This window comes from Gastrolobium bilobum, unplaced genomic scaffold (genome assembly GCF_033153095.1).
Source record: "Gastrolobium bilobum isolate Gb01-03AN ecotype WA unplaced genomic scaffold, APGP_CSIRO_Gbil_v1 utg9733, whole genome shotgun sequence".
In the NCBI taxonomy this organism is placed as follows: domain Eukaryota; kingdom Viridiplantae; phylum Streptophyta; class Magnoliopsida; order Fabales; family Fabaceae; genus Gastrolobium; species Gastrolobium bilobum.
This window is the reverse complement of record NW_026896572.1, coordinates 68,991-87,074: the sequence shown is the minus strand read 5'-3', so window position 1 is coordinate 87,074 and position 18,084 is coordinate 68,991. Positions and strand designations below refer to the sequence as shown.

Sequence of the window (18,084 nt, the reverse complement as noted above, 5' to 3'; positions counted from 1 at the left end):
TTATTTTTGTTTACAACCTTTTACAAACATATCTTAACCGTTGATTTTCATAAATCAATGGTTATTATTTTCGCAAATCAAACTCATTAATTAATATTTAACTTGGAATGAATTATATCCGTTAATTGACAGAAATCAACGGTTAAGATATGATTATAAAATGTTGTAAATAAAAATATGTTATACGTATAACCTTTCCCTTTTTTATTGACTCTTGTAATTTTAAATGTTTGTTAAAAATTCATATAATTTTTTAAAATCTTATAAATCTATATTGTCTTTTCAAATCTTATAAATTATATTAAAATCTTTTAAATTCTAATCTTATGAAATCTTGATCGAGTCTTTAAAGTTTAAAGTCTGTTCAATTTTAAATAATCTTTTAAAATCTAAAAAAAAAAAATTAGCTTAAAAGAATCTTTTAAAATCGTAATTCCATATAGATTTACACCCGGCGGGCATCCAATGGACGCACACAACGGTATATAAGAAAGCAGTCTCGTTTGAATCTCTCTTCCATCCCTCAACGTTTTGGTCTCTCTCTATCTCATCACTGGTCGAATTTCAAACCCTAGGACTGCAAGGTTCGCTACGAATCTCTGTGCCCTTTTGGATTCTCTTTCTTTTGATCCTTCTTTGCTGTCTGTTCCTCCCTATGCAGCACTTGCTTTGTGGGTTTTGTTTTGTGTGATCGGATTTTGATGGAGGAGGAATTTGATTTTTGGGATTTTTCAAGTTTCTCTTCACTTTTTTGTTTGTTTTTGTTTTTGTTTTTGTTTTCCTTATTTTATTTTTTCTTATTTCATGTCAGTCCGTAGAAATTTCGATAGCTGGTCGTATGGTTTAAATTCTGGGTTTCAGTGAGCTATTTTGCTAGGGAGTCCTTTTATTTATTTATTTTTGGTAAAAATCTCGAAAGTATTCTAGATTATCATTTGTATTCTTATTTTGAATCGGCTATTATGCTATTTTGTGTACATTTGATAAACTGGTTTAGAAATAATTTTGTGCGTTAGAACTTGTAATTGTCATTTTACTCGTCCTAAATATTAATTGTACTTTTGAGATAGATAGTACTGAAACAAGATAGGTTCAAAATTTACTGCATATTGTTTTGGTGGCAATTTTTTTTTTGAAACATTGTCTACATAGTTTGAAGATATTGCATTAAAACAATTATGGGTTTAAATCCTGGGTTTTTGTGATCTTTTCTACAAGGGATCTGTTTCTTCTTCTTTTTTTTATTTTATATATATCATTTCAATCAGTCACCTTGATTTTTGTGCATTGGATAAACTGGTTTATAAGTTTGTTTTGTGTACCTATCAAAATTTTCTCAGTTATTCATGATCATCAATCATCAATATCATAAACATCACCTTTATCCTAAACTAGTTGGGGTTGGCAATCCATAAACCCATAGAAAAGCAATTATTATACATTTGATATGGTACCGAAATATGTTTGATTCAAAATTGACTTGATATTAATCTTTCTGTTAAATCCTTTTTGATATTGTCTACTTAATTTGAACATGTTAAGGCACATGTACCACTCATAATACAATTGTACAGGAACAAGAAAAAGGGTAAGGACAGGGGGTCATACTTCTTAAATTCTGTTGAGGCATAACGTGTCATGTCATTAGCTAGGCACCTACAGTAAAGGAAGGGATCTGACAAGATTGATTGAACCCTTGGTGGGTTGTGTTTTGGGGGGGGGGGGGTATTTGAGAGTATTCTGAGGGAGTGTAGCTATTGTTTTATCTGGTGTACTGCATTCTGTCTGTGTGGTATTTCATTTAATCCATTTCTGGTCATTCTCTTGCACTTGTGTTATTGTTTTGTTGTGTTCTATTACCTGGTACAAGAGCCGTAGTTCCTGCGGTGAATGGTCAGTACCTGGATTGAAGCAAGAGTCAAATCTTTGGAGAGGGACGTTGGAGATTTCAAAATTGGGATGATGGAGATGATGTTGAATGTCTAGGCTGTCCTAGACACCATGATTTTTATACTTTAGGTGATGGGAATAAGGGAGATAAAAGCTGCAGAGGTAAATGGTGGATCCCCAAGCACCTGGGGACAATTAGTTCCAAGGCTGGTAACTTAGGAGGAAAACCAGAGATGTAGGTGACTGAAATTGGAGTTACCCACATTCGCCAGAGAAAATATCTTTCATTTTATTTTTTTATTACTTGCATATTTTGCAAAGTGAATTGAGTTTTAATTATCTTGGAGGGCCGTAGTGTGAGTAGTTGGCTGTTTTGTTGCCCTTAAAATTTATAGATCATAGTTTTCTTCATTCTGTTTTGGAAGGCATATGTCGTGCTAAATGTATTTATAATGGATTCACACTTTTTTTTTTGTTTGGGTTCAATTTTAGAAGTGATAATCCTGAAATCTGTGTCTTAAACGTAGTGCACTTGTGATGGCTTCAAAACGCATTACTAAGGAGTTGAAGGACCTACAGAAGGACCCTCCTGTTTCCTGCAGCGCTGGTTTGTTTGCACTGACACTCTCTCTCTCTCTCATATATAGTCCTGTTGTTTCAATAGCTCAGAACCATGTTTAGTTATCTGCATATATGTGCAAGCTGAATAAATTAATATGTTCTGTTAGTACTTCTTGATCATTCTACTTTCTCATGTGTGCAAATGCATTTCACATATATTCTTTTTTCACTCCTCATAACATGTTATATCTTCCATTTATTTGTCATTTGGAATATGATTTGTGATTATTAAACATACCATACGGTTTAACTTAACTGATTTAAAGTGGTTTAATTATGTTTGAACCATACCTGGACGAGATGCAAAAATATTCTTTTGAGTAAATTGTGATTTGTTTGAACTTAAGTACGATACAATGAGAGAAAGTTGTTTGATATGGATTTTGGATTGTACACCATTTTGCGTGCATGGTATGGAAATGTGAGAGCACAGTAGGAGAAACTGAGGGTAGCATGGCTACTGACAGCATTTGTGAATGAAGCTTTAAAAAACGAAAAAGAGAAAACATTTGTGGCGGTAGTAGTGAAGTAGTTCACTGTTGCCAAATGCAGAAGGATTAGAGATGGCGAAGGCCTTGGATTGAGAATAGCAGAAGCTATATGTAGATTTGAATTGGTTTGGAAATTTTGCTGCTAGTTCATGTTGCCAACTGCAACAATAAAGTAGGGTTTGGATTGGTTGAGATGAAAATGGAGTGATGCAAATGAAAAGGAATTAATGAAAATGAGTTACATATATATATAAATATATGGCATGTATTATAATATTTATTATTTAGTTATATATTTGCACCAACTGCCAATTTTGTATAAGAAGGTTATCATGATTCTTATGTATTCTACACTCGAGCAGGCCCTGTTGGTGAAGACATGTTTCATTGGCAAGCAACAATTATGGGTCCAGCAGACAGTCCTTATGCTGGTGGTATATTCCTAGTGACCATTCACTTCCCACCAGATTATCCATTTAAGCCTCCAAAGGTATCAAACTAGGCCTAAGCTAACGTGATGGATTCAAGTGCTTACTTGCTATCTGTGTTACTATATGAGCATAAAAGAGATTGATCATCTTAATCAATTTCTTATGGGATATTGTATTGAAATTAATATATACTTTGGCTGAAAATTTTGACTCTTAAAAAATTGAATTGCTGATTTTACAGTTTATTTGTTTCTTGCCAAATATTCTCCTGTAGTTTGTGGCATGCCATGACATTGATTTCAACCATTTTCCGTTGTCAGAATAATATTGAGAGATGATATCTGATTAATGCTTGTGTTGCGAAACTAATATCAAAACAAGACCCTCTAACCAGATATTTGAATCTGTAGGTGCAAGTGATAAAGAGTCCCTTTACATCTTTAGTTTTGTATGGCAGCTTGGTGAAGCATTTATGGTCCTCTATCTGATATTGCTTTGTTGTAGTGTTTAACTTTTGACCTTTTTATTATATTATAACTTTTCTTGAGGCCTGAAGTATGTCTTAGGCATGTTTCTTTGATCTTGGGTAGAAAAAACGTCGGTAGTTTGGGTTGGGAAAAGTATTTACAATGTGGTGTTTGTGTAGGTCTCCTTCCGAACGAAGGTATTTCACCCTAACATAAACAGCAATGGAAGTATCTGTCTTGACATTCTGAAAGAGCAGTGGAGCCCTGCTCTTACAGTTTCCAAGGTAAGTCTTTATAGTTGTCACTTATTCCTTCTACGGGTCTCTTTGCGTAACCTCCCAAATTTTTTGATAAAAATCTTAAGTATAGGAAAGTTAAAAGTAACTTTTATGGAGTTTTGAATTTTCATATGAAGAAAATAATGGAAAATGCAGCAATGTTTTAACCATCTCACCTGATTATAGCAGTGAAACTTACCAGCCATTTCCGTAGATATTTATGTATTCAGACTTTCCATTGACATTGCAATTTATTGCAGGTGCTACTGTCAATTTGTTCCCTGCTGACAGATCCTAACCCCGATGACCCTTTGGTCCCTGATATTGCTCACATGTACAAGACTGACAAGGCCAAGTACGAGAGTACTGCCCGTTCTTGGACTCAGAAATATGCCATGAAATAGGAGATATGCTTATGGTTGGTTCTATGTGTAAATAAAGTTGTGGGGATGTCGGTTGGTATATACAAACAAATATTGTGCTTCCGCATCGATTTTATAATAATTCAAACAAATGTTTAAGTCTAAGGGGGTGTTTGGTTCAAGTTATTTAAAAATTTTCCTATGCATCTCACTTTGGTCTTTTGAGATCACCATGTTTGGTTCAAGATATTGAATAATTTCCCCATCTAATATATTTCCCTAGCTTTTCAAAAATAGGAAGCAAATGAGATAGAGAGCACTATTTAGAAGACCATTTCTAAGATGGTATTTTATACTTAGATGGGTAAATGGAAAGACACATTCTATTGAAAAGACAAAAAAGACACTCACAAATTTTTTAGTATTATTAATCAATTTTCATAAAGTATGATAAAGGGTTATTTTAGTATTTTTAACCAATTTTCCCATCAATATTTTACCTTCAACCAAACATACAGTTAGAAAATTTAATCCAATTTTTCCGATAATATTTTGGCATATCAAACAACTTTTTTTAAACTTTCCTACTAAATTCACTTTCTAACCATTTTTCTATCAATTATATTTTCCTAATATTCAAAAAATTTCTCTTCAACCAAACGCTCCCTAAAGGTTGATATATCAGTATTAGTTTATGCTTGCCTTTAAATTTGCTTTTGAGATTTCGATTTGACCACTGCTTTTTCGAATCGTATAGTTTACAAACCATGCTTTTCTTCCCCACTATTATTATCTCAACTATTTATTAAGATGTTATTAGTTTCATACTATTTACTATTATACTATTATTTTTGACATGATGGTAATATGTAATATTTTTAGAAGGACCCTTTTCTTTTTAATTTGGGTAATTCTTGTTTTTATACGTTAGCTTCCATTAAAATATATCTGAAAGAAATAACTTCCTACATCATCATCATCAAAGTTCGTGCACTATTTTTATTTTTCCCGTGTGTTTCTCCCATAATGTCTATGTTGGGTCAGCAAGTTTTCCCAATCGATTCATGTTAAACTACATGAGAAACTAATCTCATTCCAGGCTCCATTAAATTTACTTGATATTATAGGTATTTCTGCTAGCCCAGTTAGCTGACTCAAGAATAGAGGCCCATATTATCTAAGCTAAACCAGCATTATCATGATAGTGTTGCGATGACAACACTAGTATATCATACATCCCAATGCAAGACACACAAAGTCATACGTTGGAATGTCCTCCACTCCCCCCTCCCTATTTCTCCTGCACAATAATCATTGTACATTAACAATGGCTGCAAAATGCCTTGTACCCAGCAAGGCTAAGTTATAGTGGCTCGGTCCCAAACCCGTTGACTTGGCTCCCTTTTTCATACCTAAGGATCCCAACCCCATTTATAAATACCCCTCCTTTTTAAAGGAACATCGGCTCGAACAAATCCGTCTCCGTCTACCAAAACAACCGGAAATGTTTCAAAAAAGGTAGGCATACGACGTACAAAAAGTTCACGCCCCTCTTTATCTCGAAAAATAGGATGTCCTAACCAACCCATGGCTATTCCATCTCCATTGCCCGAAAAAGGTAGGCAAGACACACAAAGTCATACGTTGGAATGTCCTCAACTCCCCCCTCCCCATTTCTCCTGCACAATAATCATTGTACATTAACAATGGCTGCAAAATGCCTTGTACCCAGCAAGCCCAAGTTATAGTGGCTCTGTCCCAAACCCGTTGACTTGGCTCCCTTTTTCATACCTAAGGAACCCAATCCCATTTATAAATACCCCTCCTTTTTAAAGGAACATCGGCTCGAACAATTCCGTCTCCGTCTACCAAAACAACCGGAAATGTTTCAAAAAAGGTAGGCATACGACGTACAAAAAGTTCACGCCCCTCTTTATCTCGAAAAATAGGATGTCCTAACCAACCCACGGCTATTCCATCTCCATTGCCCGAAAAAGGTAGGCAAGACACACAAAGTCATACGTTGGAATGTCCTCCACTCCCCCTACCCCATTTCTCCTGCACAATAATCATTGTACATTAACAATGGCTGCAAAATGCCTTGTACCCAGCAAGCCCAAGTTATAGTGGCTCTGTCCCAAACCCGTTGACTTGGCTCCCTTTTCATACCTAAGGAACCCAACCCCATTTATAAATACCCCTCCTTTTTACTATCAAAAGACACACGAGATAACTTTGCATAAGACAACAATTTTCCTCTGAACCCCAGCATCTTGTTAAATGTAGCAAGATGCTACCAATTTTGCAACACAAGGCCTGCTCACTGACTTACTTGCTGAAGCAAGTAGTTTAGCGAGCAAATTTGCAAGTTAGGTAGTGCCATCACATGGGCAGAGTTTCACTCGCTGAAGCGAGCAGTCTAGCGAGGGTGCTCGCGGACTTGCTTGCTTCAACAAGCAGAATGGAAAGATGGCAGTAGCTACTGCCCAAAGTGTGGAATTGCTTGCTGACTTGTTCGCTTGAGTGAGCAGTCTAACGAGCAAGTATGATGGATGACATTTATTACTATCCTGAAATTAAATTCCTCACTGACTTCCTTGCTTGACGAGTTGTCTAGCGAGCAGTGTCTGACAATGTTGCTTGATGCACAAGTTATTGTTGAACAAGAAAGATTAAGGATATTATAAATGAACTACTTTGTGTAACATCCCGTTGTACACCAGTATTGTTAACATTAATTATGATATTAAGCGCAGTTACAATCACAACAATTCATTTATAAAAATACGAATAAACTTTTTCCGTTATTACGCGAGTATTTAAAACAATAAAAAGTGTAATAATTAAAAGTTGTGACTGTACTGCAGACTCTTTGCGGAATACTTATTTAAACTACTCTTCTAACTTATTTTACTTATTAAAAGCCACTAAGGGGTTCCCATAAACCCACTTAGCTAATTTCTCAATTTTACGTTTTCTACCTATCCGAACATGGTTCGGTAATTATTTTTCTGCGGACTCAACGCACAAAACCAGACCTTCCTTTCTAGCTATCTTTTTTTCTTACTTAATTACCTTTCTAGGAAGCTATCGCACGCTTTATTTGGAGCTCGTTTGCTCCGGTTATCGCCATTTGAAGTTGGACAAGCAAAACTGCCAACCAACCCCAAAACAGCTCTAAACATCCCTCACTCCATGAATTACTTCAGAAAATACACTCATCCAATTGCTATCAAATTTTTACACCACAAACTAGACACCTCAACCTTCAATTTGATATATCATACGTTTAATTTTACTGAGAAACGAAGCCGGAATAAAATTCCCAAAAACTGCCAGAAACAGCCCCTGCATAGGAGCGTTCTGGACAGTCTGTGTCCACAGGCTTCTACAGGGCTGCGTGCAACCCAGAATATTCTCATATTTTGACACAATGTAGGGGAAATCTCAAGCTTCAAAATGGCGTATGGCAAGTCCCTATCCGACCTCTGTGGAGGGAGATATACTCTCCCGAAGTTCGCCTAAATTCTGCCAATTCTACAGAAAATTCGCCAGAGTTTCCTTTGTTTTTCCTAAAATCTCCAAATTTGCAAATACTTCTAACACCTCAAATTACCTAATAACCAATGGGTGGCACACACAAGGACCAACAACGCTTGGGGCACTTACAACCCAACTCAGTTTATAGTTATTACACAATACATATTATATGGCTCACTTTATAATTCCTTAACTTATTTCAATCACCAAAGTCCATTTACATGCAATTTCTCAACATAAGCATATAATCATAATCCTAAAATAGGCCTAAAGCCCCTCATATTACATCAATATCCATGTATACTTACAACATCTCATACAAATATTACAACTTACAAATATTACAACTTTAACTTACAAATTGAAACATAAGCTTAAATGACATAAACTACTAGACTTAGGCAAAACGACATGAACAAATATGACTATGAAACTCATCCTACATACATATGAGATATTTATGCCCTAAGTCTAGCCTGGCCAAGTGGCCATCAAAATGCAAAAAGGTGCTAATCCTCCAATGACTCAACCTACGGGCTTCTTGCCCGCCGCTCTAGTGCCACTGCTACCTCTTGAAATAAAGCCCCCAAGACGGGGTGAGATATACGAATATATCTCAGTAACCCAGAGGTTCTGGAGAAAACTCCGCCCAATGGCTCACTTCGATGCATATAAATAATATAAAATAACCACTTTTCAAAACGGGATAAAGCAAGGGATTTAGAGAAACTGGGGAATATAGGAATACAAAATACGACGAAGCGGGAATGGTAGCTACCAATACCACGCAACGTCCTCGGCATATAAGCCTATGGGTCTCATCCAAGGCGTGTTCCTAGAACATCAACCAAGGTACCCCTCCCATCCGCATACACCCGAGACTTCCTAGTGTGCTCCTATCCGGATCACACACCACGACCCTGGGTCAACTGGAACTCCTTCTCGGAGACCTATCCAGTGGAAGTCCGAAACGCCTGAAGGCAAAAACTGTCTACTGGCCAGAGACTCGGTACATAAGTACCCTCATAAATACTACATGCATGCTCATGTTATTCTACACTACTCATATATATTTCCTACCATCACCCTCAACGGGTATGGTGGAACACACAAGGGGAACAAGCCCCAGTACCAAGAGGTTACCTCAATATGTTCCTCCACTTAGCTCCATAACAGCTTATTTTCCAAACTTGTTACTCAACAGAATGCCTACACAAAGGACATTCCCAATTACTCAAAACTCATACGAATACATGTCATTTACAACTATACAAGCATGATTCAACCACTTACCTCAATCCTACTTGGTCCAGGACCAAGGGCAATCCACCGACTCACGGTTCGGGGTTCAAATCGACGTACGACAACCTACAATATCCATGTACGAATCGTCAGTACATGGCAATTCTATCAAAATGCAAAAAACGTCAAATTTCTACACCCACACTAGGTAGGTTCGGCCTCTTAAGGCTTATTTCAAAATTTATTTTTCTAAATTTTCTTTCTCATTTTATTATATATCCTTAGGTTGCCAAAAGGCCATACCAAGTGCCGTTTCTCACTTTAGGTCTTTTAAACAACATTTTGCCTAATATTTCACTCTAAGATCCTTATGACTTTCAACACCATCAACCATTTTTCATTGATTCTCCAACCTTTAAACCACCACACAACCCATCTAAGTACCATTTAGCACATCATACATCACTCAAATAATTTCCAACAACATCCATTCCTTAATTTCCCTTTAAAGGCCGAATTGCACATAAGCCATTCCAAGGGATTTTCACCCAATTTTAACCATTCCACACCTCATACAATCCCATTATAATAACATATAATCGTACAACAACTCACCAATACAATCCTAACACATTTTCAAAATTCAAAGTCATGACAACCTCAAAAATTTCTAAGTTACAAAACCATATTTTTCACAAATAATTTTCATGGCATTTCTAGCTCTAACACATCATTCTAAGACATTATCATCTAATGCACATTTTCCATTTGAGCTCTCTAACATTACAAATCAAACAAGCCCTCTTTATGGTTCATAAACAAATTTGAAAATAAATCTTCAAATCAATCCATGAGGGGTGTTGAAACTTACCCACAATTACGTCACAAGACTCCTCCTAGAACTCCACAAGCAATTGCTCAAGAAATCAACCCCAAAATCACAAAAATCCTAAGAATTTCGTGGCTGTAAATGCCTCTTTTCTCACAATAGAGAGGATTTCAAGGGAAACTAATTGGTGGAATGGGTTCGGATGATGATTTTCATCGAATTTCAAGACAAGAATCACTCGATTTGGTTAAGATTTGATCAAGTTATGGAGAAAGAATAAAAAAAAACTCCATGGGCAAGGAGGAAGGGGCTGTCACGGTCTTGAAGGGGGAAGGGGAGAGAGAAGATCTCATGTAAATGTGACTTTTAAGTCACTTAAGTCATAGATGGGTCCCACACGCAATTTAACTTTAATCAATCACTAATTTCAACCACAAATTCATGACTTACGTATTTTTATCGTTCATGTCATATTTTTGTTTCCTAAAAATACTGATAAAAATTTCACGCTTATGGGTACAATTATACCGCAGTATTTTTACACCGGTAAAAACACTATTCACTGATTTTTCTGAAACTTGCCTATCCACTCAATTTTTCGTTTTGAATCAATTTCCAGGGTTCTTTTATCATCTGAGACCTTCTACTCAATTTTATCTTCCTAGGGTTGTGTGCATGGCTAATTACCGTTTTGTCCTTTCTTTGTATTTTGGTCTAATCTTTAGGATTTTCACTAATCCTTCCTTTTTAATTCTCATTTAATATATTAATATTTAAACTTAGAAATGCGAGGTGTTATACTTTGCAATACATAAAGAATAGAAAAAGTTTATTCACATTTTAAGATAAAAATCATAGATGAATGATTAGTTATAGCTTATACATTTATTTAATTAAACTTGTTGCGCTTACTACCATTTGTATGATAACAAGCTGATCCGAGATGGGGTGTTACATTGAGGAAAAAAGAAAGTGTTGGAATCTTAAATTGAATTTGCTCCTCTTCTCATTCTAGAGGAAGCATAACCATCTTCTTCTTTTTTTGATAACAGCATAACCATCTTTTGAATGTGTCTGATCTAGTTTTGACCCATTATGCAGCAATGGTCCTTGAACAAAGCCCTTCTATATTGTCTTAACAGGGTTCAGGGGAAAATAATATATTTCTTAGTTGTCAGTATTTGGGACAATAATAGGTTTCAGATTTTTGTGTACTTTGTCTATGCAAATGGATAGTGGTGTTTATCAACTGATCTAAATCGATTCAAACTGCGGTGACAAAACCAAAAAATTGATTACCAAATTAACCGAAAAACCAAAATTCGAAAAAAAAAACCCGCATATTTTAATTGGACTGAATCGGTTTTTGGTTTTGTTGGTGAAAATCAGTCTAATCCAACCGATTCAATGTATTATGTATTTATTATTTTTGAAAGATGGTGACTTGAAATTTTGTTGTTTTGTAGATTTGGAATATTGGATGTTATTGATAACAAACTATCTTGTTTTAGTTTTTTTATTATCTATTAATTTATTTTAACTCTTCATGAGTTTTAAGACTTGTCTTAGTTTGAAGACTTGAATTTTTCAATGGTTTGTAATTTTGAAAGGGTTTATTTTGATATAGCTAATGATTTGTATGGCTGAAATTTTAGTCTTCTTGAAAAATCAAAAACCGATCCAATTCAAACAGAATAAAATTGGATTGAATTGAATCGAATTTTAAAAGAAATCCAAATTGAAGGGATTGGATCGGATAATTTTTACTTTAAAAAAGGGATCCAATCCAGACCGCAAACACCCCTACAAATGGACATTAATTTATTGTTTTTTTTCCTATTGCTATAGTGCAAATTTTGAACAGTTACAAGAGGATAAACTTTATAGTAATTAAAAGTTTAGATAGGGTTAGACATTGATATCCTATCAGGGTCAGAGTAGACCTCTCAACCTATTTGAATATTTCTTGAAGGGATTACATATCACACATCAATAAAATTCTCACATCAGCTAGCGAAATTCGAACTCATGCCCATAAGAAATATAATCCTAATCCTTAACCAACTATGTATCTTCGACGGCTTAAAGGGGATAAACCTTTATCAAGTTTTCCACCTTATTTTGCCTGAGGGGTTTATACCTTTATTGATGGGAACGTGTCATTGGACTATTATAATCTACCTTGAACTGCTATGGTTGTTATACAATGTAGATACGAACCGTACAACCTTATTTTGCCATGAGGTTTATACTTTATCGGATAATTCTCAAGTTTGACAAGTTTTAAAATTATTAATTTCTTGTTTTTCATTTCTTTTATAATGTTGGATAGACTTTTACTGAAAACGAAAAATAATAAATACAGTTGTATAGACATTTTAATACTCTGGAATCCGGAGAAAACATAAACCTGAATTGAAGTTACACAAAAACAGTATAAGCAAATAAAAATTGAGAATGTAATTTAGAGGGATATAAAATGATTTTTCTTTTTATATAGGGTTTGTTGTTTTTCATGTTGTAGGAGATATATATAAAAGTGTGTGAGATTCATATTTTCTCTTTTTCTCTCTTCTCCTCATATAGGCCCCATATAATTTTATGTGTGAATAGAAAATAAAATTTATCTTCTAAAACATGATAAACATTAACCCATTATATATATATATATATATATAAACATTTTAGCAATTTTTATATAATTATTTAAAAAATATGACTTTTTATCAAACTAGTGCAAAAATTCAATATACACCAAATGTCCAAATCCATCCAAAGTTTGTCATTGTCAAAAAGAATTTACCAATAGAAAAGATTCCACTACATACACTATAAACTGCCTTTTTTAATACTGTTAATTGCACTTTGCTTTTGCCATAATGAATATAATACAGGAGGAGTGACTACCAAGGAATTTCTCTCCTTTCAACATTGAAACCTTGTAGTTTACCACAATAGCTCCTATCCAAAATAGAAGCATGACCTGAAAATTGACAGCATAACTTGTTTGAATTTGACCATTGAAATTGATAACTGGGTGAATGTCATTCCTCAAATATCTTCTGCTATTAGTGAATGGTATTGAAGATCCACACATGGAATTTCATATTACACAACCTTAAAGTTTCAAAAATAAAGTTGAAATTTCAGTTATAGAACATGCTGCTAACTCAATGAAACAGTTAGTGTTTCCTTTGTTTCAAGCAAACACTTCTTACATTATACTTCAAAGCTAGAAGTGAACTCCAAGATTGTCATTACTTGCATTACATGCAACCCTAAAAAGACTCACATTAGCAAAAGACCAAATATCATCAAGAACTTATTGGTGTGTACATATTTATATATATAAATTGAAGAGGATAATTTATTCAGCCAACCCAATAAGGTGCAAGAAATAGCAACCAAGTGGAGAATAAAGATGAAATCCTTTGCTTACCTTTACTTTATGTTCTTCTTTTTTGCCTATACTAACATCCAAGTTTGCCTAGCAGATTGTGATAATCTACAAGACAGTTGTCCAGCAGTTCCACCCAAAAAACAAACCATATTCATCAATGGCTTCCCATGCCAAAACCCCGCTAATGTAACAGCTCAAGATTTCAAGACCATGGAATTAAGCAACCCTGGCCCTGCAGACATTTTTGGTGCATCCATAAAAATTGTAACTGCTGCTGATTTTCTTGGCCTAAATACTCTTGGCCTCTCAATTGGAAGAACTGACATTGAAGGGAATGGCCTAGTAAACTTTCATTATCATCCTAGAGCTACTGAGATGATCTTTGTTACCAAAGGTGTATTGTTAGCTGGATTTGTTGATACCCAAAACCAGTTTTTCCAAAAGATTCTCAAAGTTGGTGATGTTTTTGTGTTCCCCAAGGCTTTGTTCCATTTCTATCTAAATAATGGTTTTGAAGATGCCACTATCTTCTCAGTGTTCAATAGTCAAAATCCTGGCCTTGTATCCCTTATTCCTACAACTTTTGACACAACATTGGAATCCTTAGACATGGTAAAGAAGAGACTCATGTCACTTGCTTCTTCCGAAGTTCATGATGTTACCAGTTTCACCTCTCCAGAATTCGAAAGCATATATAGTTAGTCATTTCAAACTATTCTCTCATGACATGCTAATTACTAGTTCAAATATGTGTAAACCAGCGCAATGAATAAATGAAAACAGTTTTAAGTTTTGTTTCTTATTGAATTTTTCCAAGTTACATTAAATTATTTAGCTAACCAAAAGAGAGGAAAAGATTATGAACGCCCAAAAATGTCTTTCGAAACAAGTTTTTCTTTCCTAAAGATATTTTGCAACTCACTTCCTCCTTCTTCTTTTTTGGTACATAACTAACTTCCTTCTTAATTCATAAGAGAAAGAGATACCACTTCATTTTTATTTATTTTTTAATTAGAAACTATCAAACCACCTCAATCTGAAATGTACATCTTATTAATTAAATAATTTAGATAAAGGAATAACTTGAACTAACATATCACAATTCACAAGATCTCTTGTAGAACGATTTGAAGTCAGTTGCGAGACAGTGATAAGAGATAAGGAGTGAAGAAGAGAAGGGGAAACTATAATGCATGTAATAGTAATCAGACTGATATAACATAAGTAATATAAATAATGATATCCAATGTACATATTAAAAACTTTAACAAATGAAAATTCTCAACAAAAAGAAAAAAGAACAATGTCATATAAACCTCCAATTAGCTGATTAGGGGTAGTAACCAAAACAGAAGAAAGAATATGAATTAAATACAATAAACTTTTGATGGGGATAAAAAAACCCTCTGAGCTTTGAAAAAAAACAACTGGGTAATGACAATGCTATTGCTATCTCTTGAGAGGTCTTCAGTGCCTAAATCTGCTCCAGCAGACCTCTTTGAATGTCTCCAAGTAAACCCGAAATTTAAACATAAGGCTGTCTTTTAATATATAGTATAGTGCAGTATATTCTCCTGTATACACTATACAAGTCTGTTTAGCAAGTTTGATTTCCATACCACAAGTGACTTAAGAAATTCCATGACCTGCAAATACAACATTATGGTAAAATATATGTCATTAGGAAACAATAACAATATAAGCAATGAAACAGACCTAATGAAGTGATGATGATCAACATAGTATCCCAGTGTGTTGACAAACAGCATGTTTAATGCCAAAGAAAATGCATGTAATTACAAGAGAACTTTGAAAGAAAACATACAAACTGAATAACAACCGAGAGAATCACCTCTAAAGGATCCCGAAGAGAGTAAACCGCATTGCTTTCCTTTGGGGCAGAGGACACTAAGATGCCACAACCTTTATTAACTTCTCTCAAAACCTGTTACGGTTCATTTGATATCAGTATATAGGAAATGTACAGAGTAAGAGGCAAATGAAAATTGAAAAACATGTAAATTGAGGCATAGCATCATAAGAAGCTATATATACATTACCTTAAATGCATCTTCATCTGTCCGATCATCTCCAACATATATAGCTAGCACGTCATCACAATTGTTAAGTCCTAAATAAAAATTTCTGATGTCATTTACTGCAAAACAAAATTCTGATATTTAAAGAAAGTGACCTTTACAAAAACAACAAATGAACTCACCAAGTGACTCAAGTAAAAATGTGATAGCTTTTCCCTTATCCCAGTCAATCATGGGTCGGACCTCTAAAACCTGAAAATTAGTAATCATAAGTTCCTAAAAGTACTATAATAGTTAGATCTTTCAAAAAATTGAATCCAAAATTTGTGTCTAGAAATAGTACCCTCCGCCCATGTGTTATCCGTAATCGTGGGTAGCCCTTCAGAACATCATATACACGTTGTCCCACCATATCCCAAATCTATACATTAAATGAAACAAAATAAGAAGAAATAATACTTACAATTACAACCATGATGAAGTATGAAATAAGTTGGTGAAAAGGGGGATCATCCTAGGCACAAAAACTCCCTATTCTTATGTAAATACCACTAACAATAAGCATCAAAACAGAAGGTAATACCTTCTCATCTACATTACGGTAATGTACAGAGACACAAAACTTATTGTTCTCAACTTTTGCTCCTTTAATGTCTTTTGTACACTCCATGAGCAACCCATGTACCTGTGCAGACATAAGTCAATCGGGATACAACATTCCAATACAGAAAAAAAATATTGAAAGGTGATGATTCAAGGCAGAATTTTTCAAATATACATACCTCATCAATCATGGGCAGGAATGCAGCAGCGGGTTGGAATAAATTGACTTCATTACCCTGCAAACTTAAAAGATTATAAATCAAAACAGAGGTCCTTTAAAAAGGTACTTCTAGAAAGGCAATTCGAAGTCAGACACATATTCAGAAACATATGCCAGATGGAAACTTTGAAAACCAGTACCTTATGGTCAGTAGACATAATGCAATTTGGGTGATTATCAGATACAGATTGTCTAAGAGGACCCATAATGTCCATCCCATGACTACCAGCATAATAGAGTTCTGTTACTCCAACAAATTCATAGACCTGAGCAAACACAGTGTAACAAACGGTGTGAGTAAATATAAAAGATATAAAATAGAGGAAGAAAATGGTTTTGTTTTATAAAATTCTGCAACTACCTTGTCACGGCTTCTTCCGCTAATTATTGCGGTGGGAAAATATTCTGCCACTTTTTTAACAGCAGCACGCATCTGCCAGAAGTTACAGGACCAGAACCAGCAAAATAAGAACAAGAGAAGAAAATCACCCCAATTGAAATTCTGGACACTAAATCTAAGCAGAATGTTACATACATTGTCGGACATGAAGGCACAGTCAGGATCATCCACAATTGGTGAAAGAGTCCCATCATAATCCAGAAACAATGCTATTCTCTTGCCTTTTGCACAGTTAGCAATTTGCTCAAAAGATGTAAGTGCTGATGGAAACTTCAGCTGTGAGATTTAAAAAAATGAAAAAGAAAATATGGAAAAGGAAACTGCATTAACAACACTTCCAGAATCATTGAACACAAAATCACATAGAGAGAAGTATGTTATACCAGCCAAGTATAATAGGCTGCATCAGCATCAGATGATGCATTCCCATGGCTAACATCCTTTGATATTTTATTGTGAGTAGGAGAAGATGATTTCATGGCATCTAGCCAACCACTAGAACGAACATCATCAAGAATTCCTGTTTTCTTCCTAGGAATTGTCAGCAAGGAACCATGCGGAATGGTTGACCCTGTTGGAGAGTAAGGTAACAGATTGGAAGGCACACCCAGCCTTGACCGTGTTAATGGTGCAGTATCAGCAAGCACAGGAGTATGATTTGTTTTGAGGTCCATTGGATCCAGTTTTGTGCACAAATTTACAATGCAGCAATGATGTACAACTTTTAAGGAGTATTGAGAGCAAATGGAACTAATAAATTTCCACTTCACCCAACTCTAACCACTGCTTCAATGCTTTCTTGTCACTGATCTTGAGGTAGCAGTTTCTCAATTGCTGAACTCCTAAAGATAATGATCATGTAATTTGATCAGTTTGAAGTCATTGAATATCATGTGACCACATAATTAAGCAAATGGCATCAAGTTTCAATCCAACTTTTTATCATCCCATAAATTATTAAAGAGGCAAACTGCTAAATACATAAACCCAACATAGAGAGTTTCTACAATGACAATTTCTGCTAAACATAAGGAGGAAAGTTACTTTGACAATTTCTCAATATATGGTCAAGATTAGAAATTATTTAAAAGTTATATGACCAGTTAAAAAAGTCACTTAACATTTTGTTTTAATATTGACTATACATACACGTACGCAATTCAATGGTTAGAATTTGTTACCACCACTCATCAGGCTCCTCTTACCATCTCAAATAACCATCATGACATCAAAAAGAACATAAACTATTTGAAAAAAAATTGTAAGCATAC

The 18,084-nt window shown here is 34.8% G+C and overlaps 3 protein-coding genes across 4 annotated transcripts in view; 1 reads left to right on the top strand and 2 right to left on the bottom strand.

Annotated features, from left to right (window-relative positions):
• The window catches only part of LOC133300670 (beta-fructofuranosidase, soluble isoenzyme I-like), a 53,118-nt gene extending 36,144 nt beyond the window's left edge, over nucleotides 1-16,974 (bottom strand). The window contains exon 1 of the mRNA XM_061500241.1: nucleotides 16,969-16,974. The gene's annotated coding sequence lies outside the window, so the exon portion shown is untranslated. The remainder of the gene's footprint in view (nucleotides 1-16,968) is intronic.
• LOC133300671 (ubiquitin-conjugating enzyme E2 28-like) lies at nucleotides 499-4,818 on the top strand. 2 transcript variants are annotated; one of them, XM_061500243.1, is made up of 5 exons: nucleotides 499-584; nucleotides 2,418-2,497; nucleotides 3,362-3,492; nucleotides 4,080-4,184; nucleotides 4,439-4,818. In XM_061500243.1, exons 2-5 carry the CDS (start codon nucleotides 2,428-2,430, stop codon nucleotides 4,580-4,582), a joined length of 450 nt encoding a protein of 149 aa, XP_061356227.1. In that variant the 5' UTR covers nucleotides 499-584; nucleotides 2,418-2,427; the 3' UTR covers nucleotides 4,583-4,818. The 2 variants fall into 2 exon arrangements, with proteins under 2 accessions (XP_061356227.1, XP_061356226.1); XM_061500242.1 differs by having other exon boundaries at nucleotides 505-584; nucleotides 3,365-3,492.
• LOC133300665 (probable trehalose-phosphate phosphatase G) lies at nucleotides 13,908-17,487 on the bottom strand. The gene is made up of 13 exons (XM_061500236.1): nucleotides 17,421-17,487; nucleotides 17,197-17,384; nucleotides 16,949-17,089; nucleotides 16,775-16,846; nucleotides 16,554-16,679; nucleotides 16,373-16,429; nucleotides 16,174-16,275; nucleotides 15,934-16,011; nucleotides 15,773-15,842; nucleotides 15,612-15,682; nucleotides 15,404-15,496; nucleotides 15,171-15,197; nucleotides 13,908-14,045 (listed from the first exon to the last, which is right to left on the bottom strand). Exons 1-13 carry the CDS (start codon nucleotides 17,485-17,487, stop codon nucleotides 13,908-13,910), a joined length of 1,230 nt encoding a protein of 409 aa, XP_061356220.1.
• Nucleotides 17,488-18,084: the final 597 nt, after the last annotated feature.